Source organism: Petromyzon marinus, chromosome 16, assembly GCF_048934315.1.
Source record: "Petromyzon marinus isolate PM22_M1 ecotype Great Lakes invasive population chromosome 16, UKy_Petmar_22M1.pri1.0, whole genome shotgun sequence".
Lineage (NCBI taxonomy): Eukaryota > Metazoa > Chordata > Hyperoartia > Petromyzontiformes > Petromyzontidae > Petromyzon > Petromyzon marinus.
Genome location: NC_133682.1, coordinates 5,785,723 through 5,803,942, shown reverse-complemented (window position 1 = coordinate 5,803,942; position 18,220 = coordinate 5,785,723). Strand labels below are relative to the sequence as shown.

Genomic DNA, 18,220 nt, shown 5'->3' with positions numbered 1-18,220 from the left:
AGACCGCACCCGACGGCTGGTGAGGCCAAACCATTCGTCACCGACTCCGTAGGGGGGGGGGGGAGTTGGCGTGGTTTGCCTTGTAACGCTCTTCAGTCATCATCGCGTGAACGTGCTCGCGGTAACGTTTTGAAAGTAAATACGCTACCAGTTTAGTAAGCGCTTACGCGTCGCTTTGAGCTGATGTTAAAACGATAGTCTTGTTCCGTTGAGTGATTACAGTTAGACTCCGCCTACCCCCCCCCCTTGTGGGTCGTGGCGCAAGAATGAACGACGCCGCGCATCGCGATTGGACGAGTTGAAGACCAACGGCGTTGGGGGGGGGGAACAATTTGAATAGGCGAGAGGAGATGGTGCTCGCTCGTCTACACAGGGAACATCGTTACGGGTGCACGTGTGTGTATATAAAGGACACTAATCTAGATACACTGCGGTAGATTGGGACGCGATTCTAGATTTGGGGTTGAGGTAAGTTGTAGAGTCACGGCGCAAGTTGAGGGGGCATAGTCGCTTGACGAGGGTCACAGTGCGGTTATTAGGGACGGTTATATAGGAACGCCCGTGCGGTTAATGAGAGCGATACATCTGGGGAATAGAACCACAAAGTTTGAAGAATCGCGACATGCCGGTCTCCAGGTCACAGAGGAAGAGACTGAATTGCAGCGCGGGTGAGTGACTTGTGTGTCGGCATCGTGACACGGTTATATTAATGTAGTTACACATTGAACGTTTTTTTTTCTTTTCAAACAGGACCGAAACACGTGTAAAAATAAAAATGAATGTGCATTTTGACCGCAATGTTCTAAAGAAGTGCATTCATTTTGCGTAGTGTAGTTCTTCAGAAACTTTTGATGTTTTTTTTGCGTAACGAATGTGCAGTGTTCCTGTTATGACGGTGGGGGTGTTCTCACAGTCTTAATCCGTGTAAACATTTGAATGTTACACTTGAATTTGTCTTGTTACATTTTACCGTGTGTGTGTGTTTTGTCTAACGATCTCTCCTCTGTCTCTCGGGGCTCCGTTGTGGGCAGCAGAGAGCAATAGCAGCAAAAACCCACTGTTGTACCGTACTTGTGTGCTCCCACTTTCACCAAACCTCTACTGCTGAAGTATGTTTAACACGTAGGCTTTCGCGACCAATATCATCCATAATAGAGGTTTTTTTGGGGGGGTTGGATCGCGTATAAATATATAAATGTCTCGTTAAAACCCGCCACCACCCGACACAGCCAACTAGTAAGGGTTGTCAGAAGCGCCTTTACATAAGGAACGAAACGAACTTCTCCACGAATCTGGCTGTCGCCTGATGAAGCTAGTTGTAATTAGTGGCGAAACGTCGTACTCGGATTGTAAATGTTGTGGCTTGGCTCTCCAACACACCGGTTAGTGCTGTACTAGTGACGAATTGGCCACGTTCTGTTTACGTGACAAACCTTGCTGGTTGGCTGTGTCGGGTGGTGGCGGGTTTTAACGACACATTTACGCGATCTAACCCCAAAAAACCTCTGGATGGTGAAGTATGGTCAAACCACAGGCATGGAAAGAGGCCTTCGTCCAATTGTGGATTGACAAAGGACCTGAATGTGCGTGTAGGTAGTAAACGTTTTGACCACCCAGAAAGAAAAAAAAATCTCTCCTGGAGTCTCGGGACTGGTTCTCAGGAGGTGCCCTGCCACATTGGCTATGTTTGTCAATTCCCATTCATGAGAGCCTGGGTTCGTGCGAGAGGAAACTGGAGAACTGGAGGAATACCCCGGTGTTGGTGGTATTCGGAACGAGGGTGCGGGTATTACTTCAAAGCTCCACACTGATAGATGCAAGAATCCATTGCTGTCCTGTACTTCTCTTTCCTGACCAACTCGAAGCCTGGTTTTCCCAGGGTGTCTCCCATAAAAGTACTAGCCAGCATGAAACCTGCATAACGTCAGAGATTGAGTGAGGTCGGGGTACCGTCGAGGGCGATTTGATTTGCATCTTCTCTACAAACACCGTATTCTCCAGATGTACAAGACTCACTCTTTCCCCGCCTGTACTTTAAATCAATGGTTTGGAGTGCGTCTTATAATCCGGTGGGTGTATGAGAATCTGTATACTGTACGTACTCTATGTATATAGTGATAACGGGCACAAGTTTAGTGGTGTGTACCGTGCTGAATTATGATTCGGTCATGGCCATAGAGAAACTCCAGAATCGGAAGCTTTATTTAGACTGGAGGATTCCGATGAGCTATGAAGCTCTTGGTTTTTTTTCACAGATGTCCAGTAGGCAAGTTACAACAATAAAAATAGTAGCGTTACAACAATATAAATAGTAGCGTACAATAGAGAAAAGGCACGTCGCTAAAACTAAATAAACATAGCTCGACCAGTAGAGGGCAATACTGCTCAACGGATGGAATTTATCTGCACTGCTTTATTAGCCCCAGACCCGGGGGGCAATTGCAAATTGTTATCGTGTTAATGAATTTGCTATGCCAGTGTGATTTGAATTTAAATTTCAGCTAACAATGCTGTCGTGATTTCAATTATAATTGATCCCAGGTCTGCTGAGCTACCACAGCTTGCCTAGCTGCGATGCTAACGATGGAATACTTTTAATATGTTGTGTGACTGTGGGATCAGCGCTTGTGAAATAACGTTTGGAAACCTAGAAGATGTTATAAGGCGTGACATATATGCCGATTTAAACACAAAAAGGTCGAGACTGGTTTAGATTTAGTATTCTTACATGCTGCTGGAAAATGTTGACCTCCAAAGCCAATGATAGGCCAATTTGATTGAGACACACTTATATTTATACTGAATGTGGAGACGGAAGGTGGTTCCGCTTATCCATGTTTTCACTATTTCCATGTGATATTCTGCACACATCCTGATCCACATGAATACTTTTTAGAAAGCGGCACACTTTTTTGTTACATACACTTTCACTTTTGCCTACACAAACGACAAAGTAAACGCTTGCTTTGCAAATTGTCCTAACTATAATTTGATGGGAGTTCAACTTGTTTTTTATTTGCGAAACGGCACGGTTAAGATTGCGCTCACAGAACGATTAAGCCAGCCAACGACTGTTGGCTACGCTGCCGTGAAACCGCTGCACTTGCAAATCGTGCACACATACGTCACCGGCCTGAGAAATGTGCACCGCACATGAGCTTAAAGCGAGTTTCAACACGTCACCTGAATGTCCACAGCGCCAGTGCATTGTTCCCTGCCTGGACTTTCGAAGTTACCGACGTTAAACGTCTCACAATTCCTTTTCAACGACCGCTAAAAATGTCCGTTGCCGGTTCTCCCACGACTCGCGCAGAGCCTCCGGGGTTGGTGATGGAAGTGAAGCCCAAGATGGGGAGAAGGTCTGTCGCTGCTGCCGCAGCAGCTCCCAGGCATGGCAACGAGTCAAGCGGCAACGTCAACTCTTGCCTGGTATGAGACAAACACCTTGTTAGGCGTGAGTAATGTGGCTTCTTCCCACCACGGTGTGTAGGCGTGGACCGCTCTTATTACACGGTGCAGGGTATCATCATTTGACACTGATTGTGGTTGTGGATGGTCGTCGGCTAGAATTGTGTGATGGAGAAAGGTGTGGACCGATTTGGCAGCAGTTCCATGAAAGAGCCGTTTGGTTTGTCATCATCGTCATTAACTTTTATGTGTAACCAGGTAAGAGTCTGCTAAGACAAACTATCTGTGATAAAATAGCAATAACAACAGTGTACAATTTTGACGTAAATAATACAATAACAAAAACCAATGGTAAAACAATAAACTTTCAATTTTGATTTAAAGCTTTCGTGACTGCAGTAATTCATATTCTTAGTTTTTTCGGTAAAGTCACGTTGAAGAGAAACAACAAAATAATAAAATATATATAAAACAATAAAAAATTCTCACGACGTTTCGACCATAACTCAAACGGTCGTCTTCAGGTGTGTTGGTTCGCATACATTTATTTTTAAAATCTGGCTTCCATGAGAGATTCGTTCATGAGGCTATCCACATATACAAGCACAGAGACAATTTCAACCGAGAAGATGGATTCTATCTTAGCAATCATTGGAAAGATTTGATAAACCATTTCAGGTCTTAATTGATTGTTCACGCTTACAGTGGCTTTCAGACAGCATACATTATAAAAAATTTCGTCTCCCCCCTCCTCTTTTCAGAATATAGATGGACTAGTCCTGGGTAAACTGCCAAATCGTTGCGCGTGGCGCTAACGTTTTTTATAAATAAATAAATGCGCCGTTTAAAAATAAATTTATGCGAACCAACACACCTGAAGACGACCGTTTGAGTTATGGTCGAAACGTCGTGAGAATTTTTTATTGTTTTATATATATTTTATTATTTTGTTGTTTCTCTTCAACGTGACTTTACCGAAAAAACTAAGAATATAAATAAACTTTCAGTTGAACTTCATATTTTCTTAAGATACGTTTCTTAAACGAGATATTAAAACTTTTATTTCGAAAGCACGAACACGCAAATTGGCGAGGGCAATATTTCACGTAAAAACATTGGATGGGATGGTTTAAAACGGTGAAAATTGCAAACATTTTCCATGTATAAGGTGCTTAATCGTAGAAAGAACAGTTTCCAAATGTAGTGTTTACTCTACGGAATTTTTAAGCACGTCTCAATTTGCGAGCAATAAAATCTGGAAACAAACCAGACCGGCACAAGAACAGTAAGATGCGTAGTTGTCGTCTCTACATTCGAAATAATGCTGAGTGTAATACGGCGATGTTGTCACCTAAAGTCGCTGTTGTATAAGTCAAAGGGAAACCACTTCAACCTTCGTTCTGAAATTATTTCTCAAGATCACCGGTACGGGGTGCAATGTTGCGAGTTGCAGAGTGTGCGGCATGGGGATTGGAGGGGAAGGAAGGAGCTTGAGCCATGCACCTGCCCTTGGACCAATGACTTGAGGGAAAGATTCACTTGTTAACCTTCTTTATTTACTTTTCGCAGCCCAATAGAGTGCTGAAGGTTCAAAACATCAACACGGACCTCAAGCAGAGGGAGACGGACAAGGAGGTAAAAAGTCGTGTGCCCGTCCAATTCGTTTCACCCTTGCCCCCTCGGGCCAATCGACCGAAAAGTGGATGCCCGGTAACCGCCGCCAACGCCTCTCGTGCCTTCACAGACGCGCCTGTTGGTGAAGCAGTGCGCCGAGACAGAGCGCCGTCTGCGTGCCGTGGAAGCGGAGTTGCGCAAAGCGGAGGAGAAGCTGCAAACTGGCGCGCGTGAGCGCAATGCCCTGACGACGCGGGCGACCACCGCGGAGAAGCGATCTACCGAGCTCCAGAGCATCAACGACATGCTGCGGGCTAAGGTGAGCGGGCTCTGCTGCTGCTGCTGCGAGCGGCACTGAACACCCTCGCACTGAAAGGGTCGACCCAGTGGTTGGCTTGTGTTATCACCTTAATTTGCAAAACTCCAAGGTGGAATTTATAGCCTCCTCAACCTGGACATTGAGCCATCACCTTAGGTCACTCATACTTGCTTGGCATCACTTTCAGTTGTCTTGCAACATATAAAACCCCTGCATCTTAACAGGTTTTAAAATGACTTGTACATTTCACATTAAAACACAGAAACATTTATCTTGGAATTCTAAGCCGTGACAAACGCAGGTTGCACTTCAGGGAATGATCTTCGTCGCTGTGACTGATATCTGCTTGGGAAATTCTCTGTCCATGTTGAGATCACCATCATTGTATGCATCTTAAACTTATTTTCGCATCATACGTTGCCAACCGTGTTAATCATTATTATCCGCCATGGTCAATCGAGCCCTGGATCAATGCCTCCTCTAGCCGCTTACCATTCCTCACGATCCTGCAACGTAAAATTTGGATCGTAAGTCGTATTCTTGAATCGTGTCGGCAGTCTTCTTTTTCATATGGCTGATGTTGATGCAGAGCAACGACTACAATTTCACATTCGGGTGGTCAAACTAGATAAGTGTCGGCAGCCTCGAAGCTGATCTGGCAACAATTCGGAAAAAACACCCTTCTATTTTAACTTTTGACGCGGTGTCTTAGTGCATCACCTGTTTCAACGACTGGCATCGTGGCACTGTTGCTGTGCTTTGTGTGCACCTGACTCCACAGTTCTCGGGAGATGAGCTGAAAAGCGAACTTTGCAAACTCCGCTTGGAAATGGCGGAGCTGAAACCAAAGCTGGAGAGTGTACAGCAGGTGACTGTCTGCTTCCTGCGTGTTCACCGCTTATTGGACCTCGCCCATTGCTATCGCACACATGCAAGTTTAGTGTTAGCTTCTAGTAAGTTAAGTCACAAATAAATAAATGTGTATACTAATCCCGAATGAGGGTGATCGTATGATTTTCAAAATATGGCTTATTTACGGAATGAGTAAATGGTGTGATGCAAACACATGACACTGAATGCACCATCACCACAAAGGTTGGACGCGTAATTTTTTTCTCAATTACAGTTCTAACTGGTTGACATGCTTTGCCCCAAGTAAAAGCGACTTAATGATTATACTGATGATTACCCGCATCTCTTAAGTGTCTGAAACATACATCTGAAATTGTGGAACTGCCCAATCATTAAAAGATTTACCCCCCATCCCTGACGATTCTATAGATTGTTGCAATTAAGGGCAGTGATTCATTCTCAATGTTATATTTCTTGCAGTAAACGATAGGATCGCAAGTGGCTGACGGAGAAACTATTACAGACTTCTCCCTGTGAAACTTAGCGCTTTCCTTCATGATGGCCTTGCACTATAAGAATGGTGCGAAATAACCAAATGTACCATATTATTACAATTTTGATGAAGGTATGGCGAGCTGAGAAATTTATAAATTCGTGCGTAATTCCACCCTTGCCAGTCGGCTGTTTTGTTGTCGCTTGAGTCCATGCTCATGGCCAACACCAAGTGACGATTATCTGAACCGGTCCTGGGCCTCCCCTAGGTCGCTTCAGCCTCAAATTAATATCTAGTGCAGTGTATAAAACATCGTCACGAGGGAGACAAAGGTGGCCGTGCATGGTGTTGGCCACCCACCCCCTCGTGTGCATTACCGGCCTTCATAGGTATTCGCTAACAGCACTTGCCCCAACAGTCTGTTAAGGCTATATGGGGGGATCTTTGTTTTTTTATGTGTCTTTGTCTCTACAGGAGAAAGAGCAGATGAAATGTGAGTTTGAGGAGCAAGTGAGGACCTTGCAACTGAATCTACAGACATCCCAGACAGTCTTCGAATACCTGAAAGGTAAGGTGTATATTCCCTCCCACAGGTTGGTGTTGTAATAGATTGCTTTTCATATACATTCACATAGTTCTAATGATAAGTCTAATATTTATATACAAGCTCTTTTGTCAATCTACTACTTAATGCTGTGTTGGTTGAGGGTTTGTTTAACTATACTTCACCATACTGGGGCATGACCATCTGGGGTATCGCAGCCACCAATGTTATTCGTTGCCGAGAATTGCACTTGGGTCACCAGGTTCAGATGTGTAAATATAAATTGGAAGGAGTTGGCAATTTATGAAAAAAATATAGCACTTTTATTAACCCGTAATTTTTCAACTTAATACAAAGCCTGGAAATAATTTTTTATTTATCAAACAGAGGACCCAAATGACAACTCAAAATCGGATTTGACGGATCGGCCGTTGGGGGGCGGCGATCCCAGCAGCCACGCGCAGCCGCCCCAAATCCCCGCAGCGCAGAGCGGCGCAAACGCGCGGCGCGACGGAGAAATCTCCACCCTCCGGGTTCAGGTCCAGCGCCTCGAGAAGAAGCTCCCGTCTCTCTCCAAACGTGGGCCGGGGCGCGGCGCTGTCGCTCGTGAAGTTCCCATGGAGTGCGACGAGCCCGGGGCGCGTGCTGGCGAGGATGCGGCGGCGACGACGGAGGAGGAGGAGGAGATGGCAATGCTGCCGCTGGAGGGGCCCGCGCTGGAGCAGCAGCTGTCGGGCCTGCTAGAGGAACGGGTGACCATCGAGCAGGGCCTGCGAGCGGTGCTCGCCGACGTTGAGCACCTGCAGCGGGGAGATGCGCGGCTGGAGGAGCTCGTGGAACGCATGGACAGGGACGTGCGGGAGAAGGACGATGAGATTGAGAAGCTGAAGGAAGAGCTGAACAGGTGAAACTAGTTTGGGATTCTGTCTTTCACGTCAGGTTAAAGTGTGCTTTTACAACCATGCCGACTTAAAAGTATGCTTGGCTTTTAATTTCCTACGAGATGAGGTGCATTGATTGGGTTACAGGAGTACACCCTGTCACCATACTTCGTATGTATGGATGTTGAACTTATTTTGCACCGTACGTAGCCAACTGTGCTAATCGGTGGCGATGGTGGGACAACTTGGCTCATCGGCTCGGTTCTATCCGATTTTTTTGTTTGTTCATTCAACAACAAATCGTAATCGACTAACTTTGCCACTGATTACTTACGCACCTTTTAAAAATTGCAGCCGCCCCAGAGCCAGAAAACCCCTCTCGAAGCCACACCCAGCTGCACGCTGCTGATGGTGCCGATGAAGTTTCCCAAACCCCCGGCCATTGTCGCCCATCCAACGGTGCACACATGATGTCAGATCTTTTTTCAGCCCTGCCTCCCAACAATTGAAGCGATATTTGGTGGAGTAATCGATTTTACTTAAATATTCTGAAAGCCCAGCTCAAGACTTGCGGGGTCCTTGTCCACAGCATGAGGGAGTCCGCAGAGGAGCAGAGGCAGTGCCTGCAGGAGCGAGTGGAGGCGCTGGAGCGGGAGGTGGCCCAAGGGCAGAAGAGAGCGCCCCCAAAGACTCCACGCCGGCGCGTGACGCTGCTCGCAGCCGAAGCCGGAAGCGAGCTCGCCAGGTGACCTCTGCCTGCCGAGCAGGCGCGACCCCTTGCGTGGGGTAACATTTCAATAACATGTATAACGTTATAATGATGTTCAATGTAGTTTATGCACGGGCGACAGGCGGAATGCTACATGGGGGGATCGTGAGAGGCGGCGGCGATGGGGTGGTAAGGCCTTCATCCAGCAGTGGATTGACCATGGCTGATAGTGATGTCGTAGCCTCCCCCGCGCCATGCGCATCCTGCGGGTTTTCTTTCATCACCGTTGCTTTTAGCGCAGGCCCAAAATCCAAAAATGTCAAGCAGCGAGCAACAAACAGGACTTGTTGAAGGTGTAACAGATAAGAGTTAATATATTTCTTGAATTGAGCAAGGGTTGGTAAAGGCAGAGAGCATAGACCTGAGTATATAGAAGTACAGTGCAGCGATATCTTTTTTTTTGCACTACCCTAGAACAACAACAAACCTGTTTTTAAGCACGTTGACGCTCCGTCCGAGCAATTTATAGGATCCAACCTGCTTGGCTTTGAGATCTGGCGCATTCCGGGCAATTTGGTCACAGGCTTAACCAACAAGCAAGTCATTAACAAGACTCAAAACAATCACTCGGCTTAGACGCGCGACGGAGATCATCCGTTCAGCTAGCAGCAGCTGGTTTGCGACCATTGACAACGGTCCCGTCGCTCGTGGCCCACCACAGAAACGTGGAGAGCATGGAGAGCAAGCTGACGCAAATGGTGGCCGAGATGAGCGCCATTCACCAGGCGTACAGGGAGCAAGTCGGGGAACCGCCGCTGCCCGCGGCTGCCGTCACGAGGGCCCAGTCGGCCAAGCCGCAGGGCTCCTCGAGCGCTGCCAAAGACGAGCTCCTGCAAAAAATTCCGCTACTGCGGAGCGCAGAGTGAGTAAGCCGTGTGCCTTCTCCGCACGATTAAGCCCGTTTGCCTGCGACCCGCTGCGACCCCCTGTGGGTTGGGTAACTGCCTCTGTTGTCAATCCACTGCTAGACCTAAAGCCTCCCCCCACCCCTCCCCCACTACAACGTGCTGGTCGTTGGGGGGGCGTTGTTCAACCATATTTCACCGCACTGGTTAGTAAAGCTGATTTTTCAGGTGTCGCTCAGTGTTAATAGTAGCCATGTCCGGGAATTTAACTCTGGTTGCCAGGCTCATAGCAAAGTGTGCTAATCAATGTGCCACCATTGAATTGCTTCACTTGCACAACGTGTACAAAGGGAAAATTATTGATTCTTACACGCACGATTCACTACCTATGCCATTTAATGTACAATAGATGCATTGTTAAATGCCCATTTTTTTATACGGTACAATTATGTCATGAGAGTGAACTAAAACAGTAAAAGTTACTTTAAAGTATATTTTTTCTCATAAACGAAGCTGCAACGACCCATGTTGGAGAGCCCTGGAAAAGCTCAAAAAGCTTCCTATTTCGCCGGATTTTCCTTCATAGATTAATAGACTGCATGAGACTGAACAGAAGCGTTGTGTGCCGTGCTTCCGCGTGCCTTGGCAGGGCTGAGAACAAGGTGTCGTCGGAGGCCATGCAGGAAGAAATTCTAAAGTGGAAAAAGATGTACGACAAGAGCGGATCCAGGGTCTTCAAGGTAAATTGCTTCGCTAGCGATCATGTGGCCGGGGGTGAAAGAAGCTCGGCGTGGTGGCATGAACTTCTAATAGAGGGCTTTGAACAACAACAACAAAAAACTTAAATATTTTTATTTTACCAGGTAAGGCCCACTGAGCTATATGGCTCTTTTTCAGAAGCAACCTGGCCACAAAAGACAGCTCGATGAAGTGGTGGCTACTTTGAAAATGTATTGGAGCCAAATACTCTAAAAAAAAAAACGCAGGACCCGGAGATTAAAATCCACACGACCACGGGGAGAACATGCAAAATCCAAATATACAGGCGTCAGGGTTGGGATTGAACCCACTACCTCCTGCACACCAAGCGAGGTATTTAACATCTTGCCACTATGGCGCCCAATGAAAGTAAGTGCAGTAGAATCGTGAAACTCAAACCGCTGGGCGATGAAGTTGCCAGGAGATGGCAGTACAGAATGGATTTGCGAACCTTGTAGTTTTCAGAGGTTTGATTCGTCACAACTCGTGTGTGGGTTTTCTCAGGGTACTCCTGCCGGCATGCAGACCACTCAGTTCATGGCCAAATAAGAGGAATATGGCCCAATATTTCAATGCAGAGCCCTCCTGAAAAACAGCGTCTTTAGACTTGCTGAGAATTTCTTGTATAAATACAGTACATTATCAAACATCAACTCTGCTTTAGATAGGAGCAATGCTGTCATTGTAAATATGAGAGATGCATCTCCCAACACTGCACAATCCACAACGTGTGGAAGCACTGGTGTAGTAAGGCGTTTCGGCCAATTAAAGTGTTGTTTTATATTTGGGAGGAAACCGGAGCATCCAGAGAGATACCCACATGTGCGAGGGGGAAACACTATCCCATACAGATGGATTTTAGTCTGCACTTTACTGTACCGCAATTGTCCCTGGTAAGCCAAGGTATGGCAACTCGATGCCCACGTGAAGGGAGTTTCACAGCATTTGTGTGATCCATCAACAACCCTCGCCTCCAGTGCTGGCTTACAGGCGTGCACCACCACCAGGCTAGGTTGTGCTGTGGAGTGAAACTGGGGGGGTGGGGGGTGCTGTAGAGGCGTTTAGCTGCTCACTGCTTTCATAGTCAACCTTGCCATGGTACTCCCAAGTGCACTGACATTTATATATCTAAATCAGCTCAAGCCTCCTGCAAATCGCATTATTTTTGTGTGGTCACCCCCACTCTGAATCCCTCCTCTCTCCCTGTCCCCTGTGAAAACAGATGCCGCTCCGTGCAGCTCACTTCTGCTTGCTCCTTCTCTCCCTCTTCCCTCGCCTCTCATCTCCTGACATCTTGGCCCAGTCATTCCTTCTTCCTCGACGTGCCTTCTTTCACCCTGCTGCTCATCTTGAGCCGTGCACTCTCATTCCTGGGGTGTGTCACGTGTAAGAGGTTTTCTTGATCAGAAGGTTGCCCCGATTATATTTCGATGCATTTGTATGATAACTATTGTGCTAAACGGGCGCTCGTGCACAACAGCCACTGCCTGGCCCGAGTTTAATTCCCGACTACAATTTACATCGATGGCAGTTATCTGGATTTGTCCTGGGCCAACCCTAAGTCGACTCCACTTTAAATGAATACCTGTTGCCATGTGTAAAAAAAAAAAAAATTGCACCGGGGGTGACCAAGGCAGCTGATCCGTGGTGCTGGCCAAACCACTTGCTCATAATCAGAATCTTTATTTAGACTGAAGGAATCGAATGAACTAATGAAGCTCATTTTCACAAATGTCAAGTCGGTTCATTGATGTCAAACCAGCTTCCATATGTGATTGTGAATAGTATTTGCCCTGCACATGCCATAACAGTCTGTGTAGGCTATATATAAGGAGTATTTGTCTTTTTTGTGCATTCCCGCAGGTCGCCTCTCCACTGCTTGGACGCCTGTCCAGGCTGCGTCTGACAGATCGGCGCCACCGCAGCTTCTACCCGACCTTCGTCGACGAGAGCTCGAACGCTGCCGGCAAACGCTCCGCAGCTACTCCCGCCATGTATGGCTTCACTGGGGCTAACCAACTCAACAAGCAGAACATGTTTCTGTAAACAAGAATTAAACAGCCAGCTCGGTGCTCTGACGTCTGAGACACGTGGCCACCTTCTTTATTAACTCATTTGTACAAGTCTGTCTTGTATAAACGTCGGAATAGCAAGTTGTTGTTGGAATGCACATGTCGCGCACTGTTCCGTGGGGTTTTTTTTACTTGCATTAAATAACAATATTTTTCTGTAACTTCAATTGTGTGCTTGTGGGATTTTTTCCCCCATCTTTAATCTGTATATCAACGCTGCGGGGCCGGGTTGAGTGGTTGGCATGAAAGTACTTTCCTCGAAGGGTTTTTAATAATTGAATGCATGCGCTTTTTGCGGTTAGCTGTTCAGTATCCATTTGGATTGTCGTTTGCTCAATATGCACCCACAATATGTTGCAAGTGCACGTCAGATTCTACAATGAATTTTCTGTAAGGACTGCATGATTGATAAATGATACTGTAATATGTCCGAATCTACTGCTGGATGAAAGCCTCCCCGTGCTGTGTTTATCACATGGGTTGATTGAACAAACGTCACTGATCAGTCCAGTAGTGCGGATTGGTGCAGTGAGGGAGGGGGGCCGAGGACCTGTTTAGCTATTATTTGTCACTGATGGTAGCCGTGATTTTGTACTCTGATCGCTGGTTTCACAGTGCAATGCGTTTTAACCATGGCGCTAACACCTCACAATTTTCTAAATGATAAGGATAAAATATAATGAAATGTGTCTTATGCTAAATGGTAATGTACATATATCGTTTTGTTAAACTGGTGTTGGGTTTCATGACGTCTGAATATGAAGCTGGTGTTGCTGCATCGCGTGACAATCGGTGGAATTTTAACTCGCCGTAAAGCAATCTGAACGTTGAACAAATATTTACACGTGACGTTTTTTACGTACTTTGCATCGCCGCAGACACTTAATGTAATGGAAAAGTGTGCATGGCTTGGCTTGTGTCAATGATTTAATTCCTTGTGTGTACGCACGGTGGGGTCACGAAGACCACGACGTCTCGCGTGACCCCTGTGGCTGCCGAATATTTTGCCATGGGGCGTTTAGTCCACGAACAACGCATTACTCTATACTGCATAGGCATTCGCAGTTATGCCGCGTGGCCGGCACTCTTGTATTTTTCGGATTGTAGCACACGTTTGGCATATATTTCCTGAAGCTCCCAGCACGTGGAATGAAATATCGGGACAGTAACAAATAACGCGTGGTACAACTCAAAAAAACACTTAGAACGAGACTATACTTAAAAATATATATTTAAACACCGGAGGGATGTTAACACAACTTTCTTGCTTATTGTGTCGAGGTGGGATCTGGGTTTTGCACTAAGTTTTTGTTTCTTATTACACTTCATTGTAATAAATATAATTGGCACATTTTGTATGTGTGTGTGCGGTCTTATTTGTTCACTTAGACGTGTCATTTGAGTGAAGGATCTATAGTAAAGGGGAAGCGAAAACCACAGCAGCAGAATAGCGATGAACATGAAAGCACCAGGGCAGAAACGAAGGCAGGCCTAGAAAGAGCTGGTTCCAAGTGGCGTGAAGGATTTGGGTGGATGTGGAGATGATGGCCTAGCACAGGACAGAATGGAGAGACTACATCCGTGGGGAAATTGCCAGCAATGTTGAGTGAACGTGTACGATATTTTCACTTGTCAGTATCGCCTGAGGTGGCATCACTCGTTAAAATGTCTTAAAGTGGCCAGGTGAATTGTGTGAGAACCATTCAAATACCTGCTTCACTCTTTGGTATTTAAATGGAAACTACGAACGTTTTGCTACCTCAGGTGATACCGACGTCTGCTTTGGCCCATGCACGCATTGTGAGCTTTAAATCGAAATTTAACCGCCTCTACGGGGAGGGATTCCACATAACCTTAAGATCCTTCAACAAACTCCGGGATAAGAAGGCTCAACTAATCGAGTCACCTTTCTGAAGAGATGCCGCGACTCTAAGGTAATACCAACCGCATTTACACTAACCTCTGCTGTTGTAACCTCTTTTAATGCAAAACGAATTCTAGCTAGAACTAGCTTGGCTCTTATCTCAGAAAAAATCAGACTTACACGCACCGAACTAGATCAGTTAGACAAGATACTCTACAAATCACACTTATCATTGACGGCAACAATGTCTACATCGGATTGGAAACATAGACAATATGACTGCCTTTTCAGCATCCACTATGTCGACCAAATGTAAGGACAATTTGATTTCCAAATTCAACCGCCTTTTCAACAAGAAATCGGACCCACACACCAAAAAGCTGGACGTTAACAAAGTCGTAATTAATCGCAGTAACAGTTCTATTTCTGACGGCCTGAAATCCGTTTTAGCTAAAGGTCTAAACTTTGCAGTCACACCGAGACACATACCAGTTAATGACATCATTGCCCATGTCGACGTTGCACTCAAGGGCCTGGGTCACATCGCTGCAGACGTAGCAAGATCTGAAATCGCTGCAACCCTCAAAAAGGCTAAGATGCCACCTCGCAACATCAGCAAAGATGAGCGCTTTGAATTAGCTCAATTAAAAAAGAGAGATGACATTGTCGTCCTCTAAGCCGACAAGGGCAATGCCACTGTCATGGACAAAATATAATATAACAACAAAATTCAGGAACTTCTCAACGATGGCACCTATACAAAATAAGAAGAGACCCCACCAACAGCCTGGTTACTAAAACCAACAAAATCATTTCTGATTCAACAGCATTAATTGATCAAACCAAACAGTTCTCGTTGAAACCTTCTGCGGCCAGACCACCAAGATTATATGGCCTTCCAAAGATACACAAAGAAGATACATCCCTTCGTCTCATCGTCTCCACTATCAACTCCCCCACCTACAAACTGGCTAGTTTTCTTTCTGATATCCTGCGACCTTTCACTGGAAAAAAACACCTCTGCGGTACTAAACTCTACTCACCTGGTATCGACAATCAAGGGTATTTCCCTGTCCCCAGACGGCCTGCTTGTCAGTTTTGATGTGGTTTCCTTATTTACCAAAGTTCCGGTACCTGACACCATCGCAATCATTGAAAACTTGGTTCATCAAGGACTGCATACTGATGTACCCCCCCTGGTGAGACATTGCTTAACCAACACATACTTCACCTGGAATGGAACTTTCTACAAACAGACTGAGGGCACCCCAATGGGCTCCCCCCTGTCTCCGGTTGTAGCCAACATATTCATGGAAAATTTTGAAACTGACGCCATCAAGACTGCCACTCTACGCCCGACCTTATGGAAGAGGTACGTGGATCACACTTTTGTCATCTGGCCACATGGCCAGCCTGCTCTAGACCAATTCCTCGACCACATCAATTCCATACACCCAGCCATCAGATTTCCCATGGAGGTCGAAAAAGATGGCAAGCTACCCTTTTTGGATGTCTTAATTAAAAGGAGACCTGATGATTCAATGAGCCACTCTGTCTACAGGAGAGCTACCCATACAGATGCTTACTTGAAACCGGATTCCCACCACCATCCATCCCAGAAGAACTCCCTCATCAAGACTCTATACCATAGAGCCCAATGCATTTCCGACCAGGAACACATTGCCAGTGAACTCAAGCACGTACACCAGGCTCTCAGGGCTAATAGTTACTCCGACTACACAATCCGCAAAGCCATCACTCCGGTCATGAAGAAGGATCCTCTTGAGGAGCCACTCAAAACCATCACCTTACCCTACATTGCAGGGGGCACTAAAAAGATCTCCAAAATCCTGAATAAACACAAGATCCAGGTCCGATTCAACACAGTACATAAAATCCATGATCTGGTTCCATCTGTAAAAGATGCTGTTCCAGAAATACAGTACCCGGGCATTTACAAACTAAAGTGCCTCTGTGGTAGCAGCTACATTGGAGAAACCAAACGACATATCTCGGACCGCATCCGCGAACATAAAGCAGACTTGAAACACGGTAGGACGAACTCCTCTGCCATGGCAGATCACTGTTATAATTCAGTGGGCTCACATGAGATTGACTTCTCCAAGACGGAGGTCCTTTGCAAGCCAACCGGCTACCATGAGAGATTCGTTCATGAGGCCATCCACATATACAAGCACAGAGACAATTTCAACCGAGAAGATGAATTATGGCTTAGTAACCATTGGAAAGATTTTTAAACCATTTCGGTTCTTAATTAATTGTCTTTTACGGTGACCTTCAGACCGCAGCTCTTTCGCTGGCATTGCCTCTTAATACCTCTCACACCACGGTTAATGGTATGGTTTATAACATGGAGTATAACAGCGCATCGTGGCTGTTTCTCTCCCCCCTCCTCCGTTCCGAGCATGGATGGACTCGTCCGTCTGAACGGGGCTCGTCGCTGTCCGTGGTGCTGGCGTTGAGGGGAAGAAACCGCCACCCATTTTTTCGCCATATGGCATTGTGATATATAACGACTTATTGTTGGTGGCTCAGCTGGTTGGAGAGTATATAGAGTTTATTGATAACATTGAGGTAGTTTATATTTTAGTTTTTTATTGGTTTACTATATGGTATTCATTATATAGTGTAGTGTATACCCAGTTGTTTTGTGTTAATAGCTCAGCTTATTGAAGAATATATTGAGTACATTTATTATATTGATGTAATTTAGACTTCGTTTTTTTCACATCGGTTTACTGTATGATAGTTGGGTAGTTGCAGCCCTTTAGCGTCCATATATCAAATGCCTCTGTTGATATGTAAACTTTGACTTTAACATAGCTATTTCTGTGACCAGTCACAAGCTAATCCCTCAGCTATTTCAATGCTAAATTCTCCTGTTTGATATGTAAACTCCTTTGTCAAGGCGCTTCACTTCTCTCACCTAGCTTAAAAGACGCTACGAATCTTAGCAGCGTTCATTGAAGCGCTGTCGTCCCGACAGTTCTGTTCCTTCACCTGAAGAAGGCTACTTGTGTTGTGGCCGAAACGTCGTGAGATTTTTATTTTATTTTATTATGTTTATTTTTTATTACTTTGTTTCCATTCTACGTGACTTTACCGAAAGAACCAAGAAGATACATCGCCCCCTACTGAGCAAACTTGGCAGGACCCCCCTTTAAAAAAAAGTCCGAATCGGTGATCCTTTCCTTCGTTAAAAAAATATATTGAATAATACATATTATTTGGTAGCCACTGTCTTTATACAGATACAGAGCCTAATCCCATCCCCACTGACTCATCCTCTCATTCTCTTGGCTGTTCACTGATGAGAACCGCCTGCTAAGTCCACTAAGCCCTGCCACTGTGCTGGTATTAAAGTGAACATCCTAAATATGCTCCTAGATTCTCATTTTTTTCTGAGTCCAGTCTGGAGACTCGAGAAACATTCAGCTGCGCACGTGGTGTGCCTTCTCGTGACTCTTAACACATTAAAACAGTTTCACGCCACATAACATGCTTACACACACACGTTGCAAGTAAATTTTGCATGGTCACCAAAATGCATTTTTTTAAACAAATAAACTAGAGCAATGAAGCAAATGGAAATCAGTGCAAAACAACTTTCGCACCCTTGACCGTTATTCCTGTGAAATGCTCTTTAACTTTATCAATTCAACATCATCCTGCATCTTTTATGTTAAAGTATAAAATAACGTGATGTGTTTCAGTACACGTGAAACAAACACAAACTATTATTGCACCGATTCCTCAAATCTCAGGGTAAATGGAATCGT

General features: G+C 45.6%; 1 protein-coding gene across 2 annotated transcripts; it reads left to right on the top strand.

Annotated features, from left to right (window-relative positions):
* The first annotated feature begins 15 nt into the window (after positions 1 to 15).
* On the top strand, positions 16 to 13,912 carry LOC116942938 (uncharacterized). Of its 2 annotated transcripts, XM_032955423.2 has the most exons (11): positions 16 to 668; positions 3,314 to 3,429; positions 4,978 to 5,043; positions 5,153 to 5,341; positions 6,123 to 6,209; positions 7,161 to 7,254; positions 7,618 to 8,134; positions 8,701 to 8,856; positions 9,542 to 9,742; positions 10,375 to 10,465; positions 12,348 to 13,912. In XM_032955423.2, the coding sequence occupies exons 1-11, from the start codon at positions 623 to 625 to the stop codon at positions 12,528 to 12,530; spliced, it is 1,746 nt and encodes a 581-aa protein (XP_032811314.1). In that variant the 5' UTR covers positions 16 to 622; the 3' UTR covers positions 12,531 to 13,912. The 2 variants fall into 2 exon arrangements, with proteins under 2 accessions (XP_032811314.1, XP_032811315.1); XM_032955424.2 differs by lacking the exon at positions 9,542 to 9,742.
* The last annotated feature ends 4,308 nt before the right edge of the window (positions 13,913 to 18,220 follow it).